Source organism: Dipodomys spectabilis, unplaced genomic scaffold (assembly GCF_019054845.1).
Source record: "Dipodomys spectabilis isolate Male_0828 unplaced genomic scaffold, ASM1905484v1 ptg000145l, whole genome shotgun sequence".
Lineage (NCBI taxonomy): Eukaryota > Metazoa > Chordata > Mammalia > Rodentia > Heteromyidae > Dipodomys > Dipodomys spectabilis.
Window position 1 is genome coordinate 23,892,997 of NW_024870822.1, and position 25,155 is coordinate 23,918,151.

The 25,155-nt window shown below is 42.8% G+C and overlaps 1 protein-coding gene across 5 annotated transcripts in view; it reads right to left on the reverse strand.

Moving 5' to 3' along the window:
• Window positions 1-25,155, reverse strand: part of Znf143 (zinc finger protein 143) — a 43,667-nt gene that overhangs the window by 12,225 nt on the left and 6,287 nt on the right. The window contains exons 2-11 of one of the 5 annotated variants that reach the window (XM_042691653.1): window positions 23,108-23,226; window positions 22,703-22,795; window positions 21,030-21,113; window positions 19,494-19,574; window positions 17,978-18,174; window positions 14,965-15,039; window positions 9,193-9,312; window positions 6,282-6,357; window positions 3,902-4,027; window positions 3,038-3,217 (exon numbers count right to left, since the gene is read on the reverse strand). In XM_042691653.1, coding sequence (XP_042547587.1) covers window positions 3,038-3,217; window positions 3,902-4,027; window positions 6,282-6,357; window positions 9,193-9,312; window positions 14,965-15,039; window positions 17,978-18,174; window positions 19,494-19,574; window positions 21,030-21,113; window positions 22,703-22,795; window positions 23,108-23,219 — 1,144 coding nt within the window. In that variant the 5' untranslated portion in view covers window positions 23,220-23,226. Of the gene's footprint in view, window positions 1-3,037; window positions 3,218-3,901; window positions 4,028-6,281; window positions 6,358-9,192; window positions 9,313-14,964; window positions 15,040-17,977; window positions 18,175-19,493; window positions 19,578-21,029; window positions 21,114-22,702; window positions 22,796-23,107; window positions 23,227-25,155 lie in introns of all 5 variants that reach the window. The other 4 variants (XM_042691652.1, XM_042691651.1, XM_042691649.1 and 1 more) reach the window with 4 other exon arrangements.

Genomic DNA, 25,155 nt, shown 5'->3' on the forward strand with positions numbered 1-25,155 from the left:
TTTTTCTTCTCAGTTCTAGAGACTGAATTCAGGGCTTCAATTTGTTAGTCATGTGCTCTACCACTTGAGCTACTGTTTTCTGTCCCTTCATTTGATACCCTCCCCAAATACTTGGGGAGAGTATTCAATCGGCAGAAGCTCTAATGCTGAGCCATGTCCCCAGCCATATAATATGACTTGTTATTGCCAATCAAATGCTATTCAGGACCAGGCACCAGTGGTCAATGCCTATAATCCTAGCTACTCTGCAGGTTAAGAGCTTAGGATGAAAGTTCAAAGCTAGCCTGAGCAGGAAAGTTTGTGAGACTCTTATCTCCAATTAGCCACAAAAAGCCAGATATGGAGTTGTGTCTCAAGTGAGAGAGAAAGCTGAAGGAAAGCACTTTGAGTTCGAGCATCAGGACTGGTCTAAAGGAAAAGAAAAGCTATTCAGGGACTGGAGGTGTAGCTCAAGTGGTAGAAAACCAGATGAGAGCAAGAAAGCCAAGTGAGAGCTCAAGAACCTGAGTCTAAGTTCCAGTACCAACACACACACACACACACAAACACACACAAACACACACACACACACACCCCTTACTCAGTATTTACTAACAGCAAGCACATTGTAAAGGGAAGTAAAAGTTTTAATTCTTTTTTTTTTGGGTCATGGAGCTTAAACTGTGGGCCTGGGCCCGTCCCTTAGCTCTTCAGCTCAGGCTAGCACTCTACCACTTGAACCACAGTACCACTTCCAAAGTTTTTTTTTTTTTGGGAGGGGGGAGGGTCTGGTCGTGGGGTCTGAACTCTGGGCCTGGGCGCTGTCCCTCAGCTCTTCAGCTCAAGGCTAGCGCTCTACCACTTGAGCCACAGCACCACTTCCGGCTTTTTCTGCTTATGTGGTGCTGAGGAATTGAACCCAGGGCCTCATGCCCGCAAGGCAAGCGCTCTTCTATTGAGCCACTTTCCCAGCCTCCTAAAAAAAAAAAAAAGGGGGCTGGGAAGGTGGCTCAGTAGTAGAGCGCTTGCCTTGCATGCATGAGGCCCTGGGTTCGATTCCTCAGCACCACATAAGCAAAAAGAAAAAAAGCCGGAAGTGGCGCTGTGGCTCAAGTGGTAGATCGCTAGTCTTGAGCTGAAGAGCTGAGGGACAGTGCCCAGGCCCAGAGTTCAGGCACCATGACTGGACCAAAAAAAAAAAAAAAAAAGCCAGGTGCCAGTGGCTCATGTCTGTAATCCTACTCAGGAGGCTGAATAGGATCTGGTTAAAGTTGGCTAGAGCTGGAAAGTCCATGAGACCCTTATCTCCAGTTAACCACCAGAAAACCAGAAATGGAGCTGTGGCTCAAAGTGGTAGAGCACTAGACTTGTGTTGAAGAGCTCAAGAATAGTACCCAAGCCCAGCGTTGAAGCCCCAGGACGAAAAAACCCCAACAAACCTCCATCTAAATTGAGTGCTAGTGGTCCACATATGTAATCCTAACTACTCAGGAAGCTGAGATCCAGGACTGAAGTTCAAAGCCTGCAGAGGCAGGAAAGTCTGTGACATTTTTATTCCTGATCAGCCAACAAAAAAGCCAGAATAAGTGAAGTAAGCCAGGCCCAGAGACTCTTTTTTTATTTTTTGGTCAGTCGTGGGGCTTGAACTCTGGGCTTGGGCGCTGTCCCTGTGCTCTTCAGCTCAAAGGCGAGTGCTCTACCGCTTGAGCCACGGCGCCACTTCCAGTTTTCTAGTGGTTTATTGGAGATAAGAGTCTCACAGACTTTCCTGCCTGGGCTGGCTTTGAATCATGATCCTCAGATCTTAGCCTCCTGAGTAGCTAGGATTATAGGCGTGAGCCACCGGTGCCCGGCCTGTGAGACTCTTTTTTTGTTGTTGTTGTTGTTGGTCGTGGGGCCTGAACTCTGGGCCTGGGCGCTGTCCCTCAGCTCTTCAGCTCATGGCTAGCGCTCTACCACTAGAGCCACAGCACCACTTCTGGCTTTTTCTGCTTATGTGGTGCTGAAGACTCGAACCCAGGGCCTCATGCATGCAAGGCAAGCACTCTACCACTGAGCCACCTTCCAAGCCCAAGACTCTTATTTCCAATAAAAAACCAGAAAACTGGAAGTGGCGCTGTGGCTCAAGTGGTAGAGTGCTAGCCTTGAGCTGAAGAGCTGAGGGACAGCGTCCAGGCTGAGTTCAAGCCTCATGGCTGACCAAAAAAAAAAAAAAAAGCAACAGAAAAAGAGATAGAGAGGAAAGGAAAGGAGAAAAGAAAGAAGGGGAGGGGAAAAGGAGGGAATGGAAGAGAAAGGGAAGGAGAGAGGTGAAGGTGAAAAAGGAGGGGAGGGGAGGGGAAAGGAGCTATGCCATGGTTGAACCTCAAAAAGCTGCCAGGCATGGTGGTACAGGCCTGTAATCCCAGCATTCGGGAGAATTTTGAGCTTGCTGCTATCTTTGCTACACAGCGATACTCAGTTTCTAAGCATAAACAAAGAAACCCACTACACTAAGCCTGACTTTGCCATAGCATTGTGTTCACATATTAGGAGACTATAATCAGCAAGTCCATGCATACTTTATTTCCCTAAATAAATAGCCTCTGCATCTGCATCTCTAGTCTCTGGCAGTTAAGCCCATAAAAGATGCTCAATGATTAACAGATACACATCTGAATGTTAAATAGTACTTTTTTTTTTTGTTAGTCATGTGTCTGGAACTCCAGGCTTGGGCATTGTCCCTCAGCTCTTTAACTCAAGGCTTGCGCTCTATCACTTGAGCCACAGTGCCACTTCTGGTTTTCTGGTGGTTAACTGGAGATAAGTTTCATGGACTTTCCTGCACGAGCTGGCTTTGAACCAGGATCCTCAGATCTCAGCCTCCTGAGTAGCTAGGCGTGAGCCACCAGCGCCTGGCTAAACAGTATTTTTTAACTGAAAAACTTTAAAAATGCTTAACCCCTTTCCAACATATCATGTTTTAGGAAGGAGGGAAGAGATTAGCTGGAAACGGTTTCTGGAAAAAACCATGGCAGGAGTCAAACTGAAACAAGATGAAGCGATGTGTGACAGTTACCTGTGTGTATCCGCACATGGTTTTTATAATTGGTTGCACTGGCAAATGCCCTTCCACATCCTGGTTCTGTGCAGTAATAGGGTCTTTCTCCTGTGTGTGTCCTAATGTGCACTTTCCTGATATTTGATGTTGTAAAGGACCGACCACAGCCTTCAATGGGACACTTAAAGGGCCTTTCTCCTGAAAATATAAAATGGAATAAATTAAATGGTACAAAAACATATAGAAGATTGGAAGGTCTTATCCTTCAGTTCTGTCTAGGATCATACTCAAAACTACCATTTTTGTGCTGAGGTTGCCTTTCGGGCATTTCTCCTTTTCTTGGAAAAGGCATCTTCTACTACAAACTTAAATTTTCATAAGGAAATCTCAATAGCAGTCAAAACCCATCAGTGACTACATGACTTTCCAAGATAGAATCATCTAGATAGGCATAAATTGAGCAGAAAAAAACAGAGAAAGAAACAAAAGAAAGAATAAGGATTAAGAAAAACTCCAGGATATCCTAAAAGTTTATTTATTCTATATTATTGAAAAGAAATATAATTTTAGTCTTTTTATAATCTGTTGCCTTGACAGAATATACATTATGCTGAACATGTTACTATTTTCACATATAAATTTATGAAAACATTAATCTGCCAATTATACTACTTCTTTTCATATTTGCTTTGTATAACCTTGGAACCTAAAGGCTTTTAACTGTTAGGCAAGAAGTGGCCTTTGCCTATGAGATCTTTGTGCTCAAATTAAACAACTTCTAGGGAGAAGCCCCCTTCAACACACACACAAATATACATACCCCCACATACCCAACAGACACACATAAAATGGCTATATATGATATTCTATTCTCATCAGTACCTGTATGGGTTCTGATATGTTTCTGTAGATCTCCTGAAGTTTTGAAAGATTTAGTACAATTATCTTCTGAACATCGATATGGCTTTTCTCCAGTATGAGTTCTAAAATGACTTTTTAATCCATAACCTTTAAGGGAAATTCCAAAAAATTAATACTTCTCTAAACAAGCACATTGGGATAAAGCAATTAAAAATATAGCAAAGCTGGGCACTTATGATCCTATCTTCTCAAGAGGCTGAGATATGAAAAAGTGCTGTTCAGAGTCAGTCTGGACAGACAAATCCGAGACCTTTTTTTTTTGTGTTGGCCATGGTACTTGAACTCAAGGCTTGGAATTGTTCCTGAGTTTTTCTGCTCAAGGCTACTAGTCTCCCACTTTGAGCCACAGAACCACTGCCTGTTTTCTGATGGTTAATTGGAGATAAGCGTCTTGTGGAGGCTGGGCATGTGGCTTAGTGGTAGAGTGCTTGCCTAGCATGCATGAAGCCCTGGGTTTAACATTCCTCAACACCACATAAACAGTAAAGACCAGAAGAGGCACTGTGGCTCAAGTGGTAGAGTGATAGCCTTGAGCACCGAGAGGCTGAGGGACAGAGCCCAGGCCCTAAGTTCAAGCCCAGGACTGGCAAAAAAAAAAAAAAGAAGAAGAAAGAAAAAGAAAAAAAGGTTCAAAAAAAGGTTGGCTTTGAACCTTGATCCCCTGATCTCAGCTTTCTGAGTAGCTAGAATTATAGACATGTGCACATGTGCATGCATACGTGTGTGTGTGTGTGTGTGTGTATGTGTGTGTGTGTTAAATAATAAGGGCAAAATACTGGGCAAATTCAGTGGAAAAACTACTAAAAATGCATGAGAAAATATTGATAGCTCAGGCCTGTCATGCCAAAAATTCAATACTTTATCTTTGTTTAGAAAATGATGTGATCTCTTCCTTTTTCCTTTTAATTTTTGCCAGTCCTGGGGCTTAAACTAGGGGCCTGGGTATTATTATTATTATTTTTTTTTTCCGCCAGTCATGGGGCCTGAACTCTGGGCCTGGGCACTGTCCCTCAGCTCTTCAGCTCAAGGCTAGCACTCTACCACTGGAGCCACAGCGCCACTTCCAGCTTTTTTGCTTATGTGGTGCTGAGGAATTGAACCCAGGGCCTCATGCATGCAAGGCAAGCACTCTACCACTGAGCCACCTTCCCAGCCCCCTGGGTATTATTTTTGCTCAAAGCTAGCACTCTATCACTTGAGGCACAACTTTACTTCCAGCTTTTTCTATGATTAACTGTAGATAAATCTCACAGGGCTGGGAATGTGGCTTAGTGGCAGTGCTTGCCTAGCATACATGAAGCCCTAGATGTGATTCCTCAGTAACACATAAATGGAAAAAGCCAGAAGTGGTGTTGTGGCTCAAGTGGTAGAGTGCTAGCCTTGAACAAAAAGAAACTCAGGCCCTGAGTTCAAGCCCCAGGACTGGTTAAAAAAAAAAAGTCTCAAAGATTTTCCTGGCTGGCTGGCTTCAAACCTTGATCATCAGATCTCACCCTCCTACATAGCAAAGATTATATGTGTGAGCCACCAGCACCTAGCCCTTTCTTTTCTTTTTTTGTTGGCCACTTCCGGTTTTCTGGTGTTAATTGGAGATAAATAGTCTCATGGACTTTTCCTGCCCAGACTGATGGGCTTTGAACTGTAATCCTCAGATCTCAGCCTCCTGAATAACTAGGATTACAGATGTGAGACACCAGCTCCTCCCACTTTTTTGTGTGTGTCAGTCCTGGGGGTCTTGAACCCAGGGCCTTGTACTGTCCCTGAGCTTTTTCAGCTCAAAGCTAGCATTATACCACTTGAGTTACATTTCTACTTTGGCTTTTTGGAGGTTAATTGGTTAATTGTGGCTGTGAATCACAATCCACAGATCTCAGCCTCTTGAGTAGAAAGAATTATGGGCATGAGTCACCATCACCCAGCTGACTCATCCTTTTTAAAATGCCCTAATTTTATCCAATGTTATTCATAACTCATACTCCCAAAGCTTAAAGTAGAATTAAGATAAAAATGAGAAATGGAAGGCAGGAGGCTTAATCAAGTCTAAGCTCCGCCACATGAGTCCCGAGAGTGGCCCTGGCCAACTAAGTCCCAATTTCTCCATACTCAAGGTGCCTGTATTAATTAAACTGAAAGGTCACCTTCTAAAACTTGGTTTTATTTTTCCTGCTTTTTTTTTTTTTTTAAAGTAGGTTGTGAAGTGGAGATGAGGTTCAAATGGTAGAGTGCCAGCCTTGAGAGAAGCTAAAAACCTCACATGCTTCTGTAGACACGAGAGTTCCTGCCTCTAGCCTGTATGCTCAATTCTCCTTTAGAACCAATAAACAAAAATTTATGTTTTTACCTGTTGCAAATGCTTTCCCACAGCCTGCATGCTCACACTGATAAGGCCGGTCTCCTGTGTGTGACCTCTCATGGACCTGTTATTAAAATATAAGCACAATTATATTTTCTTGATACATTCTTAGATTAAGATGATCTCAACATAGGACTACTTTTTTCTCTCACTGATGACTTGGGTTTTTGCTTTTGTTTTTGCCAGTATCAGGGTTTGAACTCAGGGCCTTATACTCACTTGGCAGTGTTCTACAACTTGAGCCATGCCTCCAACCTTTCCTTTTGCTGGTTATTTTGGAGATGAAATCTGGTAAATAGCTGAGCCCAACCTGCCTTCCAATTTTGATCCTCTAGATCTCAGCTTCTAGAGTAGCTAGGATTATAGGCATGCATAATCAGTGGTTGGCTTAGTACATTTTTTTTTTTTAAGACAGCCAAGCACCAGTGGCTCACGCCTGTGCCTATCCTAGGTACTGAGGAGGAGGCAGAGTACTGAGGATCAAAGTTCAAAGCCAGCCAAGAGCTGGTGGCTCATGGCCCTAATTAAACTTCAGGAGGCTGAAATCTTAGGGTCATGGTTCAAAAGCCAGCTAGGGCAGGAAATTCCATAAGACTCTGATGTCCAATTACAAAAATTCGGAGGTAGAGCTATGACTCAAGAGATAGAGCACTAGCCTTGGACAAAAAAGCTTAAGGACAGCAATCAGGCACTGAGTTTAAGTCCCAGGACAGGCACAAAAACAAAACAAAACAAACAATAAAGTTCAGAGCAGCCCTGCCAGACAAAACCAAGAAACTTTCATTTCTAATTAACCAGCAGAAAGCTAGAAGTGGAGGTGTAGCTCAAGTAGTAGAGCACCAGCCATGAGCAAAAGAACTGAGTGGAAGTGGGAGGCCCAGAAACAGCACAAAAATAAATAAAACAACAACAAAAGACAACTTTTTCACAAAACTATAGCTCAATATAGGCCTAAATGGTATATATTAAAGGGGACTCCTTTGACTCCTTTTAAATAAGGTAAGGGAACATTGAAATTTCAGTATTTCCAGAGTGTCCAAAAGTACAATAAACTAGAGAACTAGTAACAGAGTGCAGGAAGATAGTTAGTACCCAAAGTAAGTTAAAAGTGTAGAGAATGAAGCAGGGACCTCCATCTGAAACAAGACTCCACCACTGCCTAGTGGTGCAGTCCCTCCCTCTCTCCCTCCCTTCCTTCCTTCCTTCAGTCATGGAGCTTGAACTCTGAGTCTGGGAACTGCCCCAGCACTCTTCAGCTCAAGGCAAGCACTCTTATCACTTGAGCCACAGCACTACTTCCGATTTTCTGGTGGTGTGGTTTATTGGTGATAAAGAGTCTCACAGAAGCCAGGTACCAGTGGCTCATGCCTATAATCCTAGCTACTCAGGTGGCTGACATCTAAGGATTACGGTTCAAAGCCAGCCCGGGCAGGAAACTCCGTGAAACTCTTATCGCCAATAAACCACCAGAAAACCGGAAGTGGCACTGTAGCTCAAGTGGTAGAGCACTAGCCTTGAGCTGAAGAGCTGAGGGACAGCGCTCAGGCCCAGAGTTCAAGGCCCACGACCGACAAAAAAAAAAAAGTCTCACAGAAAAGCCGGGTGCCAGTGACTCACGTCTGTAATCTTAGCTATTCAGAAGGCTGAGATCTGAGGATCGTGGTTCAAAGCCAGCCCAGGCAGGAAAGTCTCTGAAACTCTTATCCCCAATAAACCACCAGAAAACCAGAAGTGGCCCCCAAGTGGTAGAGCACTTGCCTTGAGCTGAAGAGCTGGAGGACAGTGCTCAGGCCCAGAGTTCAAGCCCCACGACAACAACAACAACAAAAAAAAGAGTCTCACAGACTTTCCTGCCCAGACTGGCTTTGAAATGTGATCCTCAGATTTCAGCCTCCTGAGTACCTAGGATTACAGGTATGAGCCACCAGTGCCAAGCTAAAATGAGTAATCTTGAGAGTAACCAACAAACACTGAACATTTCATGCATGTCATTTCACTCTGTTTAGTGCCTTACATGAACTGTATTAACTTGTTTAATTCTCACAACCATTCTATAGGGATTTAATTTTGTAGATGGAAAAAAGGAGGTATCAAAAGGCTAGTAAACATACCCAAATCACACACTGACATCTAAGGGAGATAGGCTCTCAGGCCACTACTACAAAGATGCTAAATTTACACTTCCTGATACATTATAAATTGTTCAATAAATATTAACACGGAGAGTCAGTTTACTCGATTGCTTTCTATTCTAATTAAAATTAAAATATTTGGCCTAAATACTTGGAATGCAACAATTTTCCAATGCCGAGGAACTGAACCTCGGACTTTGTGCATACTAAGCATAACACCAACTTTTGCTAGATTCCAGAGAATTACTGTTAACACAAAAATTAAAAATACTTCTGAAGCTGGGTGCTGCTGGCTCTCGTCTATAATCCTAGCTACTCAGGAGGTTGGAATCTGAGGATCACAGTTCAGAGCTAGGCTGGGCAAAAAAGTCCAAGACTCTTCTTTTTCTTTTTTTGTTGTCAGTAATGGGGCTTGAACTCTGGGCCAGAGAACTGTCCCTCAGCCTTTCAGCTCAAGGCAAATGCTCTACTACTTGAGTCACAGCGCCACTTCTGGTTTTCTGGTAGTTAACTGGAGATAAGAGTCTCATGGACTTTACTGCCTGGGCTGGCTCACAGGTGTGAGCCATGGAACCCAGCCCCTGAGACTCTTATCTCCAATTAATCAACAGAAAACAGGAGGTGGCCCTTGGGCTTAAAATAGTAGAGTGCTAGCCTTGAGCAAAAAGAAGCTCAAGGACTGGCAATAAAAACAAAAAAAGCATACCATGTTGTACTTACTGTACGGGTATTCTCATAACTAGATACAATATTTCTCTTGCATGTACCTTAAGATGATGAGCTGTTGTGTATAATTTTCCACACCCCTCGTATTGACATCGAAATGCCTTTTCTCCACTTTGTTGAGGTTTAGCAGTTACTCTTGTTGCATGCCCTTGTAAGACAATCTAAAAAAAGAAATAAGTATGAAGTTTAAAATTAGATGGAAATTAAAAAAATAGATAAAACTGTAATTTGAGTTCTAGACTTGGGTCATCACTGGAAGTCTATAATGCTAAATCAGGTTCCTCCTATTGCATGGCTGAAGTCAGCCCCTTTAGAATATTCATCAACACTTCTGGGAGCCAAAGGAATGCATAGCTGAAGCTTACAAATCCATTTCCATTCTTTTAGAAAACATCTATTGTATGCAGATATTCCTAGACATACTCAAGGAGTATCTATAACCGTACTTTTTTTTGTTTGTTTGTTTGTTTTTGCCAGTGTTGGTGCTTGAACTCAGGGCCTGGGCACTGAATTTTTTTTGCTTTTGCTCAAGGCTAGCACTACCACTTGAGCCACAGTTGCCACTTCCAGTTTTTTCTCTTTAAGTAGTACTGAGGAATCAAACCCAGGGCTTTATGCATGCTAGGCAAGCACTCTACCACTAAGCCACATTCCCAGCCACTGTGCTTTTTTGTTTTTTAAGACTTGAATACTAAAAACAATGTAGAGGCATTTTAAATTTCAGAAGTAATGAACATAAAATCTTTAAGTCAGCCGTAAAAAACGTTAGAGATTCCAGTCTAAACTTGTATATATATTTTTTCCTGGACAATAATACCATAAGAATTCAAAGAATAGGGGCTGGGAAGGTGGCTCAGTGGTAGAGTGCTTGCCTTGCATGCCTGAGTACCTGAGTTCGATTCCTCAGCACCACGTAAGCAAAAAGAAAAAAGCTGGAAGTGGCGCTGTGGCTCAAGTGGTAGAGCGCTAGCCTTGAGCTGAAGAGCTGAGGGACAGCGCCCAGGCCCAGAGTTCAAGCCCCACGACCGGACCCCCAAAAAAAAAAAAAAAAAAAGTATTTAAAATCAGTGCTATTCTTTGAATTTTTTTTGGGGGGGGGGGTCGGGTCGTGGGGCCTGAACTCTGGGCCTGGGCGCTGTCCCTCAGCTCTTCAGCTCAAGGCTAGCGCTCTGCCACTTGAGCCACAGCGCCACTTCCGGCTTTTTTCTTTTTGCTTACGTGGTGCTGAGGAATCGAGCCCAGGGCCTCAGGCATGCAAGGCAAGCGCTCTACCACTGAGCCACCTTCCCAGCCCCTGATTTTAAATACTTTTTAAAGATGACCATCTATTTAAAAAATTGTGATATCATAAAAGTTAAATAATGGTTTTCTTCTCTTTTTGTTTTATGTGCCAGCTCTAGGGCTTGCATCAGGGCCTGGGTGTTATCTCTCAGCTTTTTAACTCAAAACTAACGCTCTTCTACTTGAGCTACAGCCCTATTTCCAGCTGTTTTTGGTATTTAATCAGACAAGAGCCTCATAGACTTTCCTGCCTGGGCTGGCTTCGAACCATGATCCTGACCTCAGCCTCCTGAGTAGCTAGGATTATAAGCATGAGCCAACGGCGCCCTGTGGTTTTATTTGTTGGTTTTTGTTTTTTGCCATTACTAGGGCTGGAACTCAGGGCTGGGCACTGTTCCTGAGCTTCATTTGCTCAAGTCTAGCACTCTACCATATGAGCCACAGTGCCATTTCCAGCTTTTTCTGTTCACATGGCACTGAGGTATCGAACCCAGGGCTTCATGCATGCTAGGCAAGCACTCTACCACTAGGTCACGTTCCCAGCCCTCCCCCATGGTTTTATTATTATTATTATTTTGCAAGTCCTGGGGCTTGAACTCAGGGCCTGGGCACTATCCCTGAGCTTCTTTTGCTCAAGGCTAGCACTCTACCATTTGAGCCACAGCATCACTTTTGGCTTTTTCTGTTTATGTGGTACTGAGGAATCGAACTCAGGGCTTCATGCATGCTAGGCAAGCAATCTACTGCTAAGCCATATTCCCAGCCCCTCTTTATTATTTTATATATGTTATTTTTGCTGGTACTAGATTTTTTTTTTTTTTTTGTAGGTTGTGTGGCTTGAACTCTGGGCCTGGGTGCTGCCCCTCAACTCTTCAGCTCAAGGCAAGGGCTTTACCACTTGAGCCACAGCGCTACTTCAGGTTTTCTGGTGGTTTATTGGAGATAAGTTTCATGGAGTTTCCTGCCCGGGCTGGCTTTGAACCGCAATCCTCAGATCTCAGCCTCCTGAGTAGCTAGGATAACAAGCGTGAGCCACCGACGCCTGGCTTGATACTAGATCTTGAGTTCAAGGTCTCATGTTCTTACTTTTCTTTTTTGGTCACAACTGAAACTCTACTACTTGAGCAAGGTTTCCAGTCTAGCTTTTATTTTGCTGGTTAATTGAGAATGGAATCTTGTGGGCTTTTTGGCCTAAGGTGGCTTCAAGCCTTGGTGTGTCAACTGACTCTTTAGGCTTTTTGGTAATAGTGCTGTAATAACCTGCTATGCAGACTGTCACACATCAAAAATTATTCTTCTGGAGCTTTGGTTTCATTGTGATATTCCTATACATGTATATATTTACTTTGATCAAAATTACTCCATCTCTTTAGCTCTTTCTTGTCACCTCCTAGCTTCTACACTTTAAATAAACTTTTAACAAGTTTCATTCTTTGTTCCTTTGTGTTCCTGGATGCTGTCCTTGAGCTTCTGTGCTCCAAAAAAGCATTCAGGGCTCCATTTTTGGCTTTTTTTTTTTCTTTTTATGGTGGTGAGTTAGAGATAAGAGTCCATCCTGGCTTTGAACTGGGATTGTCAGATCTCAGCCCCTCCTGTGTAGCTAGGATTATAGATATGAACCACTGGCACCCGGTTTATTTATTTTTGCCAGTCCTGGGGCTTGAACTCAGGCCTGAGCATTGTCCCTGAGCTTCTTTTGCTCATGGTTAGCACTCTACCACTTGAACCACAGCATCACTTCCAGCTCAGAAAATGACTTCATGGTTATTTATGTTTAATGTGTATTCTGAGAATTCTAATAACTTCTCTGCTATAAATTCGTTGTTGATTTTTTCAAATCCCACAGGGCCTATTTGCCTGCCAGTAAAAGAATATATTGCACTAAATCAGTGGTGATTTTTCTTTTGGAAGGAGTCAAACTACCACAGCAAAGAAAATATTACATATCATTCTACTATATAAAATGGATAAAGAAATCACTGCTATTGGCCCATGCAGTTGTAGGAACTCAAGAGGCCTGTCATTCCTTGAGAGAACTCAGAAAAAGCCATAGCTCTCCCAAAAGACATAGAAAATCATTATAGGGCTGGGAAGGTAGCTCAATAGTAGAGTGTCTGCCTCATATGCATGAGGCCGTGGGTTCAATTCTTCAGCACCACATAAACAGAAAAAGCTGGAACTGGCACTGTGGCTCAAGTGGTAGAGCGCTAGCCTTGAGCTGAAGAGCTTTGGGACAGTGCCCAGGACCAGATTTCAGGCTCCTTGACTGACAAAAAAAAAAAAGACCCTTTGCAACAATGAGACGTACAAGTCGAAAACGAACTTTACAACTTTGGTGGGGGGGAGTGGGGAGGATTGGGGGGGTGGATGGGAAGGGATGGGAAGGGGAAACAAAGGAGGAGGCTACAATGCTTGATAAGAAATGTACTCATTATCTTGCCCATGTAATTGTAACCCCTCTGTACAGTATTTTCACAATAAAAAATAAATAAAAATTAAAAAAAAAAAAAAAAAAAAAAGAAAGTCATTATACAAGAAAATGACCTAAGTGGGGCTGGGAAGGTGGCTCAGTGGTAGAGTGCTTGCCTTGCATGCATGAGGCCCTGGGTTCGATTCCTCAGTACCACATAAGAAAAAAGCCGGAAGTGGTGCTGTGGCTCAAGTGGTAGAGCGCTAGCCTTGAGCTGAAGAGCTAAGGGACAGTGCCCAGGCCTGAGTTTAGGCCCCATGACCCGACCCCCAAAAAAAAAAAAAAGAAAAGAAAAGAAAAGAAAATGACCTAAGTATATTTCTGGAAGTATAAATTCTAGTAGTCATTATAGACCACTGCATTTAAGGAGTTGCAAATCCCAGGGGTGAACATTGTACAGAATCTAAGATTAAATTTCAAGGCCACCTCAATAATAAAAAAGGTTAACCAACCTTTATTGAGGAGTTGTACTTACATGATGTCCTGTGATGAATATTTTATATAAAAGGTATAATCTGTCCCTTATATCAATGATTTACAAATATGAAAAATGAGACTCATGGTGGTTAAGTATAACTTGGTCACAGTCAAAAGCTAGGAAGTGAAATTTGAACAAACTGGACCTAGAGTTCAAGTTGTCAGCCAACCAAGCCTCAGGTTGTTGCAGGCCAGTGGTAGCTAACTGGCAGAGCTCCAAGGATCACTGAGTGAGAGACCAGTGGGGTTGAGGGTAACTACTACATTTTGTTATCTAGCTAAGTATGTCCAATTCCACTTACTATAATGACACATGGTAGATACAACCTCCATTATCTGATGTATACAAATCTGTGTATTTTGAAGTAATTTATATATGTAGGAAAAATTTCTCACACGTGCAATCCTAGCTATTCAGGAGGCTGAGAATCTGAGGACTGTAGCTTGAAACTAGCCCAAACAGGAGATTCTTTTTTTTTTTGGGGGGTCCGGTCGTGGGGCCTGAACTCAGGGCCTGGGCGCTGTCCCTCAGCTCTTCAGCTCAAGGCTAGCGCTCTACCCCTTGAGCCACAGAGCCACTTCCGGCTTTTTTTCTTTTTTTGTTTATGTGGTGCTGAGGAATTGAACCCAGGGCCTCCGGCATGCAAGGCAAGCACTCTACCACTGAGCCACCTTTCCAGCCCCAGAGATTCTTATTTTCAATAACCAGCAAAAATCTGGATGAAGTTAAGCACTAGCCTTAGGCAATAAAGGCTCTGAGTTCAAGCCCCAGGACTGGCAAAAGAAAGTCTCATGCCCGGCACTGGTGGCTCACGCCTGGAATCCTAGCTACTCAGGAGGCTGAGATCTGAGGATCATAGTTCAAAGCCAGCCCAGGCAGGAAAGTCCCTGAAACTCTTATTTTTATTTTTAGTCGGTCGTGGGGCTTGAACTCTGGGCCTGGGCATTGTCCCTCAGCTCTTCAGCTCAAGGAGAACGCTCTACCACTTGAGCTACAGCGCCACTTCCGGTTTTCTGGTGGTTTATTGGAGATCGGAGTCTCACGGTCTCTCCTGCCCGGGCTGGCTTTGAACCTCGATCCTCAGATCTCAGCCTCCTGAGTAGCTAGGATTACAGGCGTGAGCCACCAGTGCCCGGCTAGTCCCTGAGACTCTTATCTCCAATAAACCACCAGAAAACTGGAAGTGGTACTGTGATTCAATAGAGTGCTCACTTTGAGCTGAAGAGCTGAGGGACAGCACCCAAGCCCAGAGTTCAAGCTCCACGACCAAAAAACAAAAAAAAAGTCTCATAAACTGGGCACAATGATGACTCCAAGTATACCTCTAGCATGTGGGAGGCTGAGATAGGAGGACTGTGAGGTCAAGGTCAGCCTGGATTTATTCAAAGATCCTTATATGAACTAGAAGAGAGCAAGACAAGGGGTTACACTGTCCAAAAAATAAATGTACTAATTAACTGACTTATGTAACTGTAACCTCTGTGTAAATTACCTCTATAATAATAAAAAAAATTTTAAAAAGACCCTCATAATAAAACAAAATGAAAAACCCTCAAAGAACAAAAATCCTCCAGCTTTACATACCTGCATTTTTTTCTCTTGTTCATTTTCTCCAATCATTCCAGTACCTGTTACACTTTCACTTCCATCAATAGACACCTACAGGAATAAAAGAAAGCTTAAACCCTGTGGCAGTGAGGATGGAACTCAAAGTTTCATCCATTCTAGGTAAACACTCTACCACTGAGTTAGACCTTTTCCCTCAAAGACCTTTGAGATATACATGTTGAATACAAGAAAAATAAATCATGACCACCACCCCCCATGTTATTTTTATTTAATCTTTCTGAATTCCCACCCCTCTCCTCTTTTTATTTTTTATGCTATTGGGATTAAACTCAAACCTTGCACTTGCAAGGCAGGTACTCTACTAGCTGAGCCTGGCCTCTTGCTCCTTTTTGCCATGGTTATACTTTATGCCTAGGCAAGCCTGGGTTATAATCATCCTACTTGTTTCCTCATATCCATGGGGATGGCTCGTGCCACAGTACCTCGCCATTGAGTGAGATGGGAGTCTCCTCAACTTTCTATACCTAGGCTTTCCTCAAATTACAATTCCTCAATCTCTACTTCCCAAGTAACTAGGATTATAAGCTTGAGTCACCATGCCCAGTTCCTCAAATTTTATTAGCATCAGTTTGTTCTAGAAGGGTTTTTGTTGTTGTTGGTTGCAAGACTTCAACTGGGGGCCTGGGCACTGTCCCTGAGCTCTTTTGCTCAAGGCTAGCACTTTACTACTTTGAGGTAATACAGTACACTTCCAGTTTTTGAGTGGTTAATTGGAAATTAGTCTCATGGGGACTTTTCTGCCCAAGCTGGCTTTGAACCATTATCCTCAGATTTCAGACTCCTGAATAGCTAGGATTACAGATGTGAGCCACTGGCACCCGGTGTTCTACAAGTTTTATTTTGTCATGTCCTATATATGCCAGATTTTTTTTTTTTATCCATTGTGGGCCTTGAACTCTGGGCCTGGGCGCTGTCCCTCAGCTCTTCAGCTCAAGGCGAGCGCTCTACCACTTGAGCCACAGCGCCACTATCATGTCCTATGTATGAACACAATGTGTCTTTTTTTTTTTTGGTTGGTTGTGGGGCTTGAACTCTGGGCTTGGGTGTTGTCACTACGCTCTTCAGTTCAAGGCGAGCATTCTACCGCTTAAGCCACAGCGCCACTTCCGGTTTTCTAGTGGTTTATTGGAGATAAGAGTCTTACGGACTTTCCTGCTCAGGCTGGCTTTGAACCATGATCCTCAGATCTCAGCCTCCTGAGTAGTTAGGATTACAGGCGTGAGCCACCGGCGCCCAGCCACAATGTGTCTTTATCAGCCTCACTCCTCAGATTATTTTTTTCTATGTTGCCTACAATGGCTTTGAATTTCTAGAGTAACAGTCTTGCGCTAATGTTCCAAGTAATTGGGACTATAAACACACACAACCATATCTACCTCAGAGAAAAACTATTTTGCCTGGAATGGGGTACATATTTGAGATCATGAATTCAAGATACATCTCAATGCCCTCCCCTCAAACAAAGAAAGCTAGCCACTGGTAGCTCATATGTACATGGTTCAAAGCAAGCCCAGGCAGGGAAGTCCATGAGATTCTTTTTTTTTTTCCAGTCTGAGGGCTTGAACTCAGGGCATGGGCACTGTCCTTGAGCTGCTTTTGCTCTAGCACTCTACCAGTTGAGCCACAGTGCCACTTCTGGCATTTTGTTTATGTGGTACTGAGGAATTGAACCCAGTACTTCATGCATGCTAGGCAAGCACTCTCCCAATAAGTTAGATTCCAGGCCTCCATGAGACACTTATCTCCAATTAACCACAAAAAAAGCGGGAAGTGGAAGTATGGCTCAAATTGCAGAGCACTAACCTTGGCCAAAATCAGCCCAGGGACAGTATCCAGGTCCTGAGATCAAGCCCCAGGATTGGTAAAATAAACCAAACAAAGTAAATACTAAATCATTATCAACCCTGTGATGTAAAATTTGAGAATTTTTTCCTTTACTTTTATTTATTTTTTTGTCAATATTGGGGTTTGAACTCAAGGCCTTGCTCAGTTTGCTTGCTTTATTGGTGCTTGATCATGTGAACCATATTTTTTTTTTTTTTGGGGGGGGGGGAGGTCAGGTCGTGGGGCCTGAACTCTGGGCCTGGGCGCTGTCCCTCAGCTCTTCAGCTCAAGGCTAGTGCTCTACCGCTTGAGCCACAGCGCCACTTCCGGTTTTTTTTTCTTTTTGCTTATGTGGTGCTAAGGAATCGAACCCAGGGCCTCATGCATGCAAGGCAAGCACTCTACCACTGAGCCACCTTCCCAGCCCCTACTTCTAGCTTTTTGATGTTAACAGAAGATAATAATCATCGGACGCTGGTGGCTCACACCTGTAATCCTAGCTACTCAGGAGGCTGAGATCTGAGGATTACGGTTCAAAGCCAGCCCGGGCAGGAAAGACTGTGAGACTCTCGAAAACCAGAAGCGGCGCTGTGGCTCAAGCAGTAGAGCGCTCACTTTGAGCTGAAGTGCGCAGGGGCAGCGCCCAGGCCCAGAGTTAAGAAAAACAAACAAACAAACAAACAAAAACAACAAAGAAGATAATAATCTCATGGAGGGCTAGGAATGTACCTTAGTGGCAGAGTACTTGCCTAGCATGCATGAAGCTCTGGGTTCTATTCCTCAGTACAACATAAACAGAAAATGCCAGAAATGGCCCTGTGACTCAACTGGTAGAGTGCTACCATTGAGCAAAAAGAGCTCAGGGACAGTGCTCAGGCCCTGAGTTCAAGCCCCAGGTCTTAGAGGAAAAAAAGTCTCATGGACTATCCTGCCTAGGCTGGATTTGAATTGTGATCCTCAAATCTCAGCTCCCTGAGGGGCTAGGATCATAGGCATGAGCCACCAGAGCCCAGCGATGGTTTCTTTGATGCTATCTGAATTTGATTCTAATTGCTCATTTCTTGATAAAGTATGCTTTTTTTTTTCTTTTCATGTAAAACAGAGGCTTTATCTGTGATGGTTGTAACATTGCAAAATATCATACCTTTGCTGCATACTGTTCCAAAGCACTGATGGTGTCAGGGTCAATTGTTGCATCCCCAGTATGCAGCCCTGCCACTGTTCCATCAGCTTGAATTGCCAAGATGGTGTCAGATTGTGGAACTTGCACTGCATGGTGGATGTAGGCTGTGGTGCCATCTTCTAGTTGAACTGCCTGCAATGCACTCTGGTCATAACTATCTGGGGAGGTGGACGAGAAGGAAATTAAATGAAAAGTCCAATAAATAGTCTAATACAAATTTAACAGATGAATGAACTTTTACTAAGTAGTTACTATGATCACTGGACCATGTTCCTTGTTTGTGTTGTTTCTTTTAATCCTTTGAGGCTACATTTACCACCCCTACTGTACAAAATGGGTATCTGAGGTTTGGGAATTTAAGTCCCTTTCCTTAGAAATCATGATTTTTTTTTTTTTGGTGCCACTCCTGGGGCTTGAACTCTGGACTCAGGGTTTGAGTGCTGTCCCTGAGCATTTATGATCAATGCTAGTACTCTACCACTTGAGCCACAACTTCACTTCTGGCTTTTTAGGTGGTTAGTTGGAGATAAGAGTATCATGGACTTTCCTACCCAGGCTAGTTTTGAACCACAATCCTCAGATGTCAGCCTGTGAGTAGATAGGATTATAGGCAATGAGCCATTGGTACCTGGCAGGAGGTTTTTGTTGCTGTTTGAACTCTGGGCCTTATGTTTGTAAGGCAGGCACTCTATTACTTGGGCCATATTTCCAGCCTTTTTTATTTTATTTTTTGAATAAGGTTTATGCCTAAGCCAGCCTGAATCACAATCCTACTTACAGTTCACACACAACTGGGATAATAGGTACAATCCACCATGCTCATTGTATTAGTTGAGATGAACTCTCTTAAACTTTGAGCAAGGCTGGCCTTGAAATTTATTTCTTTGGTTCTGTCCCTCCCAAATAGTTAGCATTGCAAGTGTGAGCTCCCATACCTGGCTAAAAATTAGGAAATTTAAAAAATTTAACAAGCAATAGTAGGTGCTGGAGCTCATGCCTGTAATCCTAGCTACTAAGGAGGCTGAGATCTGAGGATGATTGTTCAAAGCCAGCATGGGCAGGTGAGTCCATGAGACTCTTATCTTCAATAAACCACCAGGAAACCAGAAGTGGCGCTGTGGCTCAAGTGGTAGAGCACTTGCTTAGAGCTGAAGAGCTGATGGACAGGACCCAGGCCCAGAGTTCAATCCCCAAAACTGACAAAAATAAAATTTAAAAAAGCAGTACATAGAGAAAAACCGGATTTGAACTCATGTCAGTTTATGGTGCTCCAACTTGAGATCCCAGTGTCCATGGTGTTTGCTATTCCAAACTGTTCTTGGATAGCTCAGATTATCAGGAAGTTTTTTCTTAAATCATGCCCAAATATGCTGCCTTGTACTTCAAAGAATAAACACTTTAGAAGCTAACGGCAAATTTTATTTTTTCACACTCCTATTTCTCCCTAATTCTATTCTTGTTTCCAAAGCTATCGTACCTTTAGAGGTATGGTGAATAAATGCGGTGGTTCCATCTTCTAACTGTACTGCTTGACCATCTTCTAGACGCAAACTGTCCCCTGCTCAAGGACAAGACTTACATTTAGATTTCATGTGTTCCAGCACCTTCTAATTAACATTAGTAAGCCATTAAATACATCATGACAACTGACACTTGCTTTATGAATTTCTGCACATTTAAGCCATTTCAATAAAGCTGCTTTGAGAAAGTATGTAAAGATAAAAAATAAGAATATACTTGTTTGACAAAGGATGTGGAAAGTTGAAAGAAGGGGGAAAAAAGAAGACTGTGAGTGACACATAGGATTCTAACACAGACAATAGATTCATTTGGAACTGTTACCTACTCATCTCTACAGTGGGGTCTGTGGAGTAATTTCTTTTCCACTACCTTATATTTACTTATTTATTTTTAATTGATTGATTTTTTTTTTTTTTTAGTCAGCTGTGGGGCTTGAGCTCTGAGCCTGGGCGCTGTCCCTGAGCTTCTTTTGCTCAAGGCTAGCGCTCTACCATTTGAGACACAGTGCGACTTCCAGTTTTTTCTGCTTATGTGGTACTGAGGAATCGAACTCTACCACTAAGCCACATTCCCAACCCCTATCTTTTAATTTTTTTTTTTTTTTTGTCAGTCATAGGGCTTGAAATCAGGGCCTGGGTGCAGTCCTGAGCTTTGTTTTTTTTTTTTGCCAGTTGTGGGGCCTGAACTCTAGACCTGGGTACTGTCCCTCAGCTTTTCAGCTCAAGGCTAGCGCTCTACCACTTGAGCCACAGTGCCACTTCTGGCTTTTTCTGCTCATGTGGTGCTAAGGAATCGAACCCAGGGCCTCATGCATGCAAGGCAAGCACTCTACCACTGGGCCACCTTCCCAGCCCTCCCAGAGCTTTTTTCAAGGCCAGTGCTCTACTACTTTGAGCTACAGCACCACTTGCTGTTTTCTGATGCGTAATTGGAAATAAGAGTCTCATGGGCTTTTCTTGTCCAGGCTGGCTTCAAACCACACTCCTTAGGTCTCAGCCTCCTTAGCAGCTAGGATTACAATGATGAGCCACTGGCATTCAACATTTTCTACTATCTTTGAACAAAAGACCTGTTTAAATAAAAACAGTCTACAGCTGGGATTTGGTGGCTCACGCCTCTAATCCTAGCTACTGAGGCTGAGATCTGAGAATCACGGTTCAAAGCCAGCCTGGGCAGAAAAGTCTATAACACTCTTATCTCCAATGAACTACTCAGAAAAAGCTGGAAGTGGCACTGTAGCTCAAGTGGTAGAACACTAGCCTTGAGCACAAAGGCTTAGGACCAGCACCTATTCCAGGAGTTCAGGCCCCAGGGCCAGCAAAAACAAACAAAAAACAATCTACAGATCCTCTCTTTTGCATCTAGTGACTTCCCTTTTCAGAAGGAAGACCAGAAATCAGGAATAAGTTTAGGTAGTAAGTGGGAACTGGAGGCAGCAAGTACTGAATGTGAGAATCAGGAGTATTTCCTGTGTTGTATCTTAAACACTTACTACTTTTAGGTATGGGTACATGTTGAACATAGGCAGCAGAACCATCTTCCAGTTGAATGACCTGTCCATCAATGAGTCTTCCATCTGTAATGAAATGTAAAGTCAATAAATTAGGACAAATAAAAAGTTAAAACTTTATACAATTTCAAAATAATAGCAACTATAAAAACATACACTACTTAAGCTCATGTTCATCTTGATTCTTCCCTCAATGTTCTGAGGCAATGCAATAACACATCCAGTGATCCTATAGAAAGCAGAAAATCCTCCCTCAGCCATCCTTCCTCCCCTCCCATTTTCAATCACATGAGTTCAAGAGGAAGAGTGGCGCATACAGCAACCTACATCAGGTTGAACCTGTATATATTTTTCAAAACCTCTTAGGATTAATGACCTTGACCATAGGAAGCTGAAAGATGTCAGGATATAAGAAGCCAGTTATCGCTGGGAAGGTGGCTCAGTGGTAGAGTGCTTGCCTTGCATGCCTGAGGTCCTGGGTTCGATTCCTCAGCACCACATAAGCAAAAAGAAAAAAGCCGGAAGTAGCACTGTGGCTCAAGTGGTAGAGTGCTAGCCTTGAGCTGAAGAGCTGAGGGACAGCGCCCAGGCCCAGAGTTCAAGCCCCACGACCAGACCCCCCCAAAAAAAGAAGCCAGTTATCATTCTCACCTCTGGTGGGTAGATAGTCCATAAAAACAAGGAGTTTTGGAACCGAGCTATTTCCTAGAGCGAACTAAACACCAATAAAAGACAAAGTTCCTCAAACAAAACCAAATGTCTTTTTTTTTTTTTTTTAGCTAATCCTGGGACTTGATGGGCACTGTCCTTGAGCTTCTTTTGCTCAAGGCTGCCATTCTGCCACTTGAGCCACAATGCTGCTTCCGGCTTTTTCTGTTTGTGTGGTACTGAGGAATCAAACCCTGGGTGGGCTTCATGCATGCTAGGCAAGCACTCTACCACTAAACCATAGTCCCAGCCCAAATCAAACGTCCTTTACTCTTTAAATAACTATAATTAAAAAAAAGCAAGAATGTTCTTAAGAGAAATATCAGAGAGATCTGGAGGCATGGCTCAGTGGTAGGTCATTTGCTTAACCAGTGTAAGGCCTTGAGTTCAAATCCCAGTAGTACCACCACCACCCCCAAAATAAAAAGTCGGTGTCAGTGTCTTCTATCTGTATATCCTAGCTACTCAGCCAGCCTGAGCAGAAAAAGTCATGAGAAAAAGCCTTATCTCTAATTAACCATTAAGAACAGCTAGAAATGAAAGCTATGCTCAAGTAATAGAGCACCAGTCTTGAGCAAAGAAGCTAAGAGACAGCTAAGACCCTGAGTTCACACTATGAGGGCACACACGTGTACGTGAGTGTGCGTGCGTGCACGCGCGCACACACACACATGGAAGAAGGAAACAAAGAAAGAGGCTAAAAACCAGAGATACTTCCTACTCTGCTCTCCTCTACTAATTTTGGTGCCCCAGAATATCTTCCAAATATCTTGAACGATGTCCCTAAATTATCAAAACAAAATTTCAGTTCAATTGAAATAATTTTAAATTATCATATGCAATATAGCATCTTTAGGAAATTGAAAATGCAGTAAAGTTACTAGGGGCTCCAACTCTATGGTTCTAAAACACTGTATTAACAAACTGGTTGTGTAAGAGACACATACCTTTAGAATTGTGTTGTATGTAAGCAGTAGAACCATCTGCAAGTGTCACTGCTTGTAAGCTTACACCTTCCATATTTTCTAAATTGTCACCATCTAGTATAAAACAAAATTGCTTTCTTTAGATACTATCATACACATACACATATGCTGATTAAACTATTTTTTAAAGAAGAAAACTAGGCAAAAGGTAGAATACTTAACTCTTAAGACTCTTTCTTAGCATTTAGAAAAATTATTTCCCTACTCTACCAGCATGCATGACATGAATGGCAAGTTAAAAACAATACTCATAAAAAGGCCTTAGTATGAGCTGGATCTCACTAAATAAGAAACACAGTGTTACAGATTTTCCTTAAGATAAATGTTATTTCCAAACCCACACAATCCCCTTAAATGAATGCTCACCTGCCACAGTAACTGCCTCTGTCAGGCATAAGGTAACATGTTGAGCCTCCATGCCTCCTCCAGGAAACTCTGTCATTCCCTGAGAATCCCGATTTATTTGGGCTAACAACATTTTCTGCCTTGAAGAAAAATATAGACACTTAAGAATGATACTTAGGAAAAAGTTGCAAATAATTGTGAACCTTAAAAGTGGTATTTGAAAGACAATGGTATTTCACTTAAGACTAAAAAAGTAGCACTGGACATATAGCTCAGTAAATGTACACCTGCACAGGGAAGCTTAAGAAATAAGGCTGGTTTGCTTTCCGTGCGATTAGTGTGTATGAAGAAGAATGAAGTAGAAAGGCTGGGCTCCAGGCTATTCAGGAGGCTGAGATCCAAGAATAAAAACCAGCTCAGATAGGAAAGTCTGTAAGACATTTATTTCCAAACAACCATCCAAAAGCCAGAAGTTGAAATGTGGCTCAAGGGGTACTGTGATAGACTGGCAAAAATATTTTCTAAAACATCTGTTCATACTCATTCTCTATGTTATCTTGTGTGTATATGTACATACACGCGTGTGTGCATGCATGCACTCACGCACATGCATGTACCAAGGAACAAGGCTAGCAGCCCATCCATGCTAGGCAAGCATCCTACTACTGACTTGTACAACTTCAGCTCACAACAAGAATTTTACTAACAATTCTAATGGTGTAACTCCTTTGAATGGTTAACTGACAGATTAACAAAATGTATACCAGGAAGATGTTTTTATGAGAGAGGATTTAAGGGAAGGTAGGCAGAGAGAGAGGAATGGTGGATGAATACAGTCATAGTATTCAATGGAACCAGGTAACTTGAGGAATGGGTGGCGTTGGGATAGATGTGGGAGAAAATGATGGAATGGGTGACATTGATCAAGATGCACTGTAACATAAATTGACAAGTTGAATTGAAACCCCTTTGTACAAATATTTAAAGATAATAACCAACTAAAAGTTTTATTAACAGATATTTCTTAGTATATTTTCTTTTAATAATGTCTTTGGGATTCTCAACTAATAAGCATCTCAATTTCAAAAATCTCCCAGCAACAGATGACACTGCACAAAAAGAAATGTACTCATTACGTGACTCATGTAAACATAACCCCTCTGTACTTCACCTTTATAATAACAATAAAGTAAATTAAAAAAAAAAAGATGTGGCTCAAGTGGTAGAGCACTAGCCTTGAGCAAAAGAATCTCAGGGACAGTGCCCAGGCCCTGAGTTCAAGCACAAGGACTGGCAAAAAAAAAAAAAAGGCTGGGAACGTGGCTCAGTGGTAGAGTGCTTGCCTAGCATGCATGAAGTCTTGGGTTCAATTCCTCAGTACCACACAAACAGAAAAAGCTGGAAGCAGCACTGTGGCTCAAGTAGTAGAATGCTAGCTTTGAGCAAAAGAACCTCAGGGACAGTGCTCAGGCCCTGAGTTCAAGCCTCAGGACTGGCAAAAACAAACAAACAAATGGAGTTTAACATACATTCGCTGTTTTTTTATTTCTTTTTGTGCCAATCCTAAGGCTTGAACTTAGGGTCTAAACATTGTCCCTGAGCTTTTTTTATTTTTGGGGGGGGGGTCTGGTCGTGGGGCCTGAACTCTGGACCTGGGCGCTGTCCCTCAGCTCTTCAGCTCAAGGCTAGTGCTCTACCACTTGAGCCACAGTGCCACTTCCGGCTTTTTTTTTTCTTTTTGCTTATGTGGTGCTGAGGAATCAAACCCAGGGCCTCATGCATGCAAGGCAAGCACTCTACCACTGAGCCAACTTCCCAGCCCCTCCCTGAGCATTTTTTGCTCAAGGTTAATACTCTACCACTTGAGCCATACCTCCACTTCCCACTCTTTGGTGGTTAAATGGATATTAAGAGTCTCATTAACTTTCCTCCCTGGGCTGGTTTCAAACTGCGATCCTCAAATCTCAGCCTCATGATTAGCTAGGATTACAGGTATGAGCCACTAGAGCCCAGAAGGCTTGACTGAAAAAAATGCAGATCTGAAATACATCAACTAAAAATATGCACCT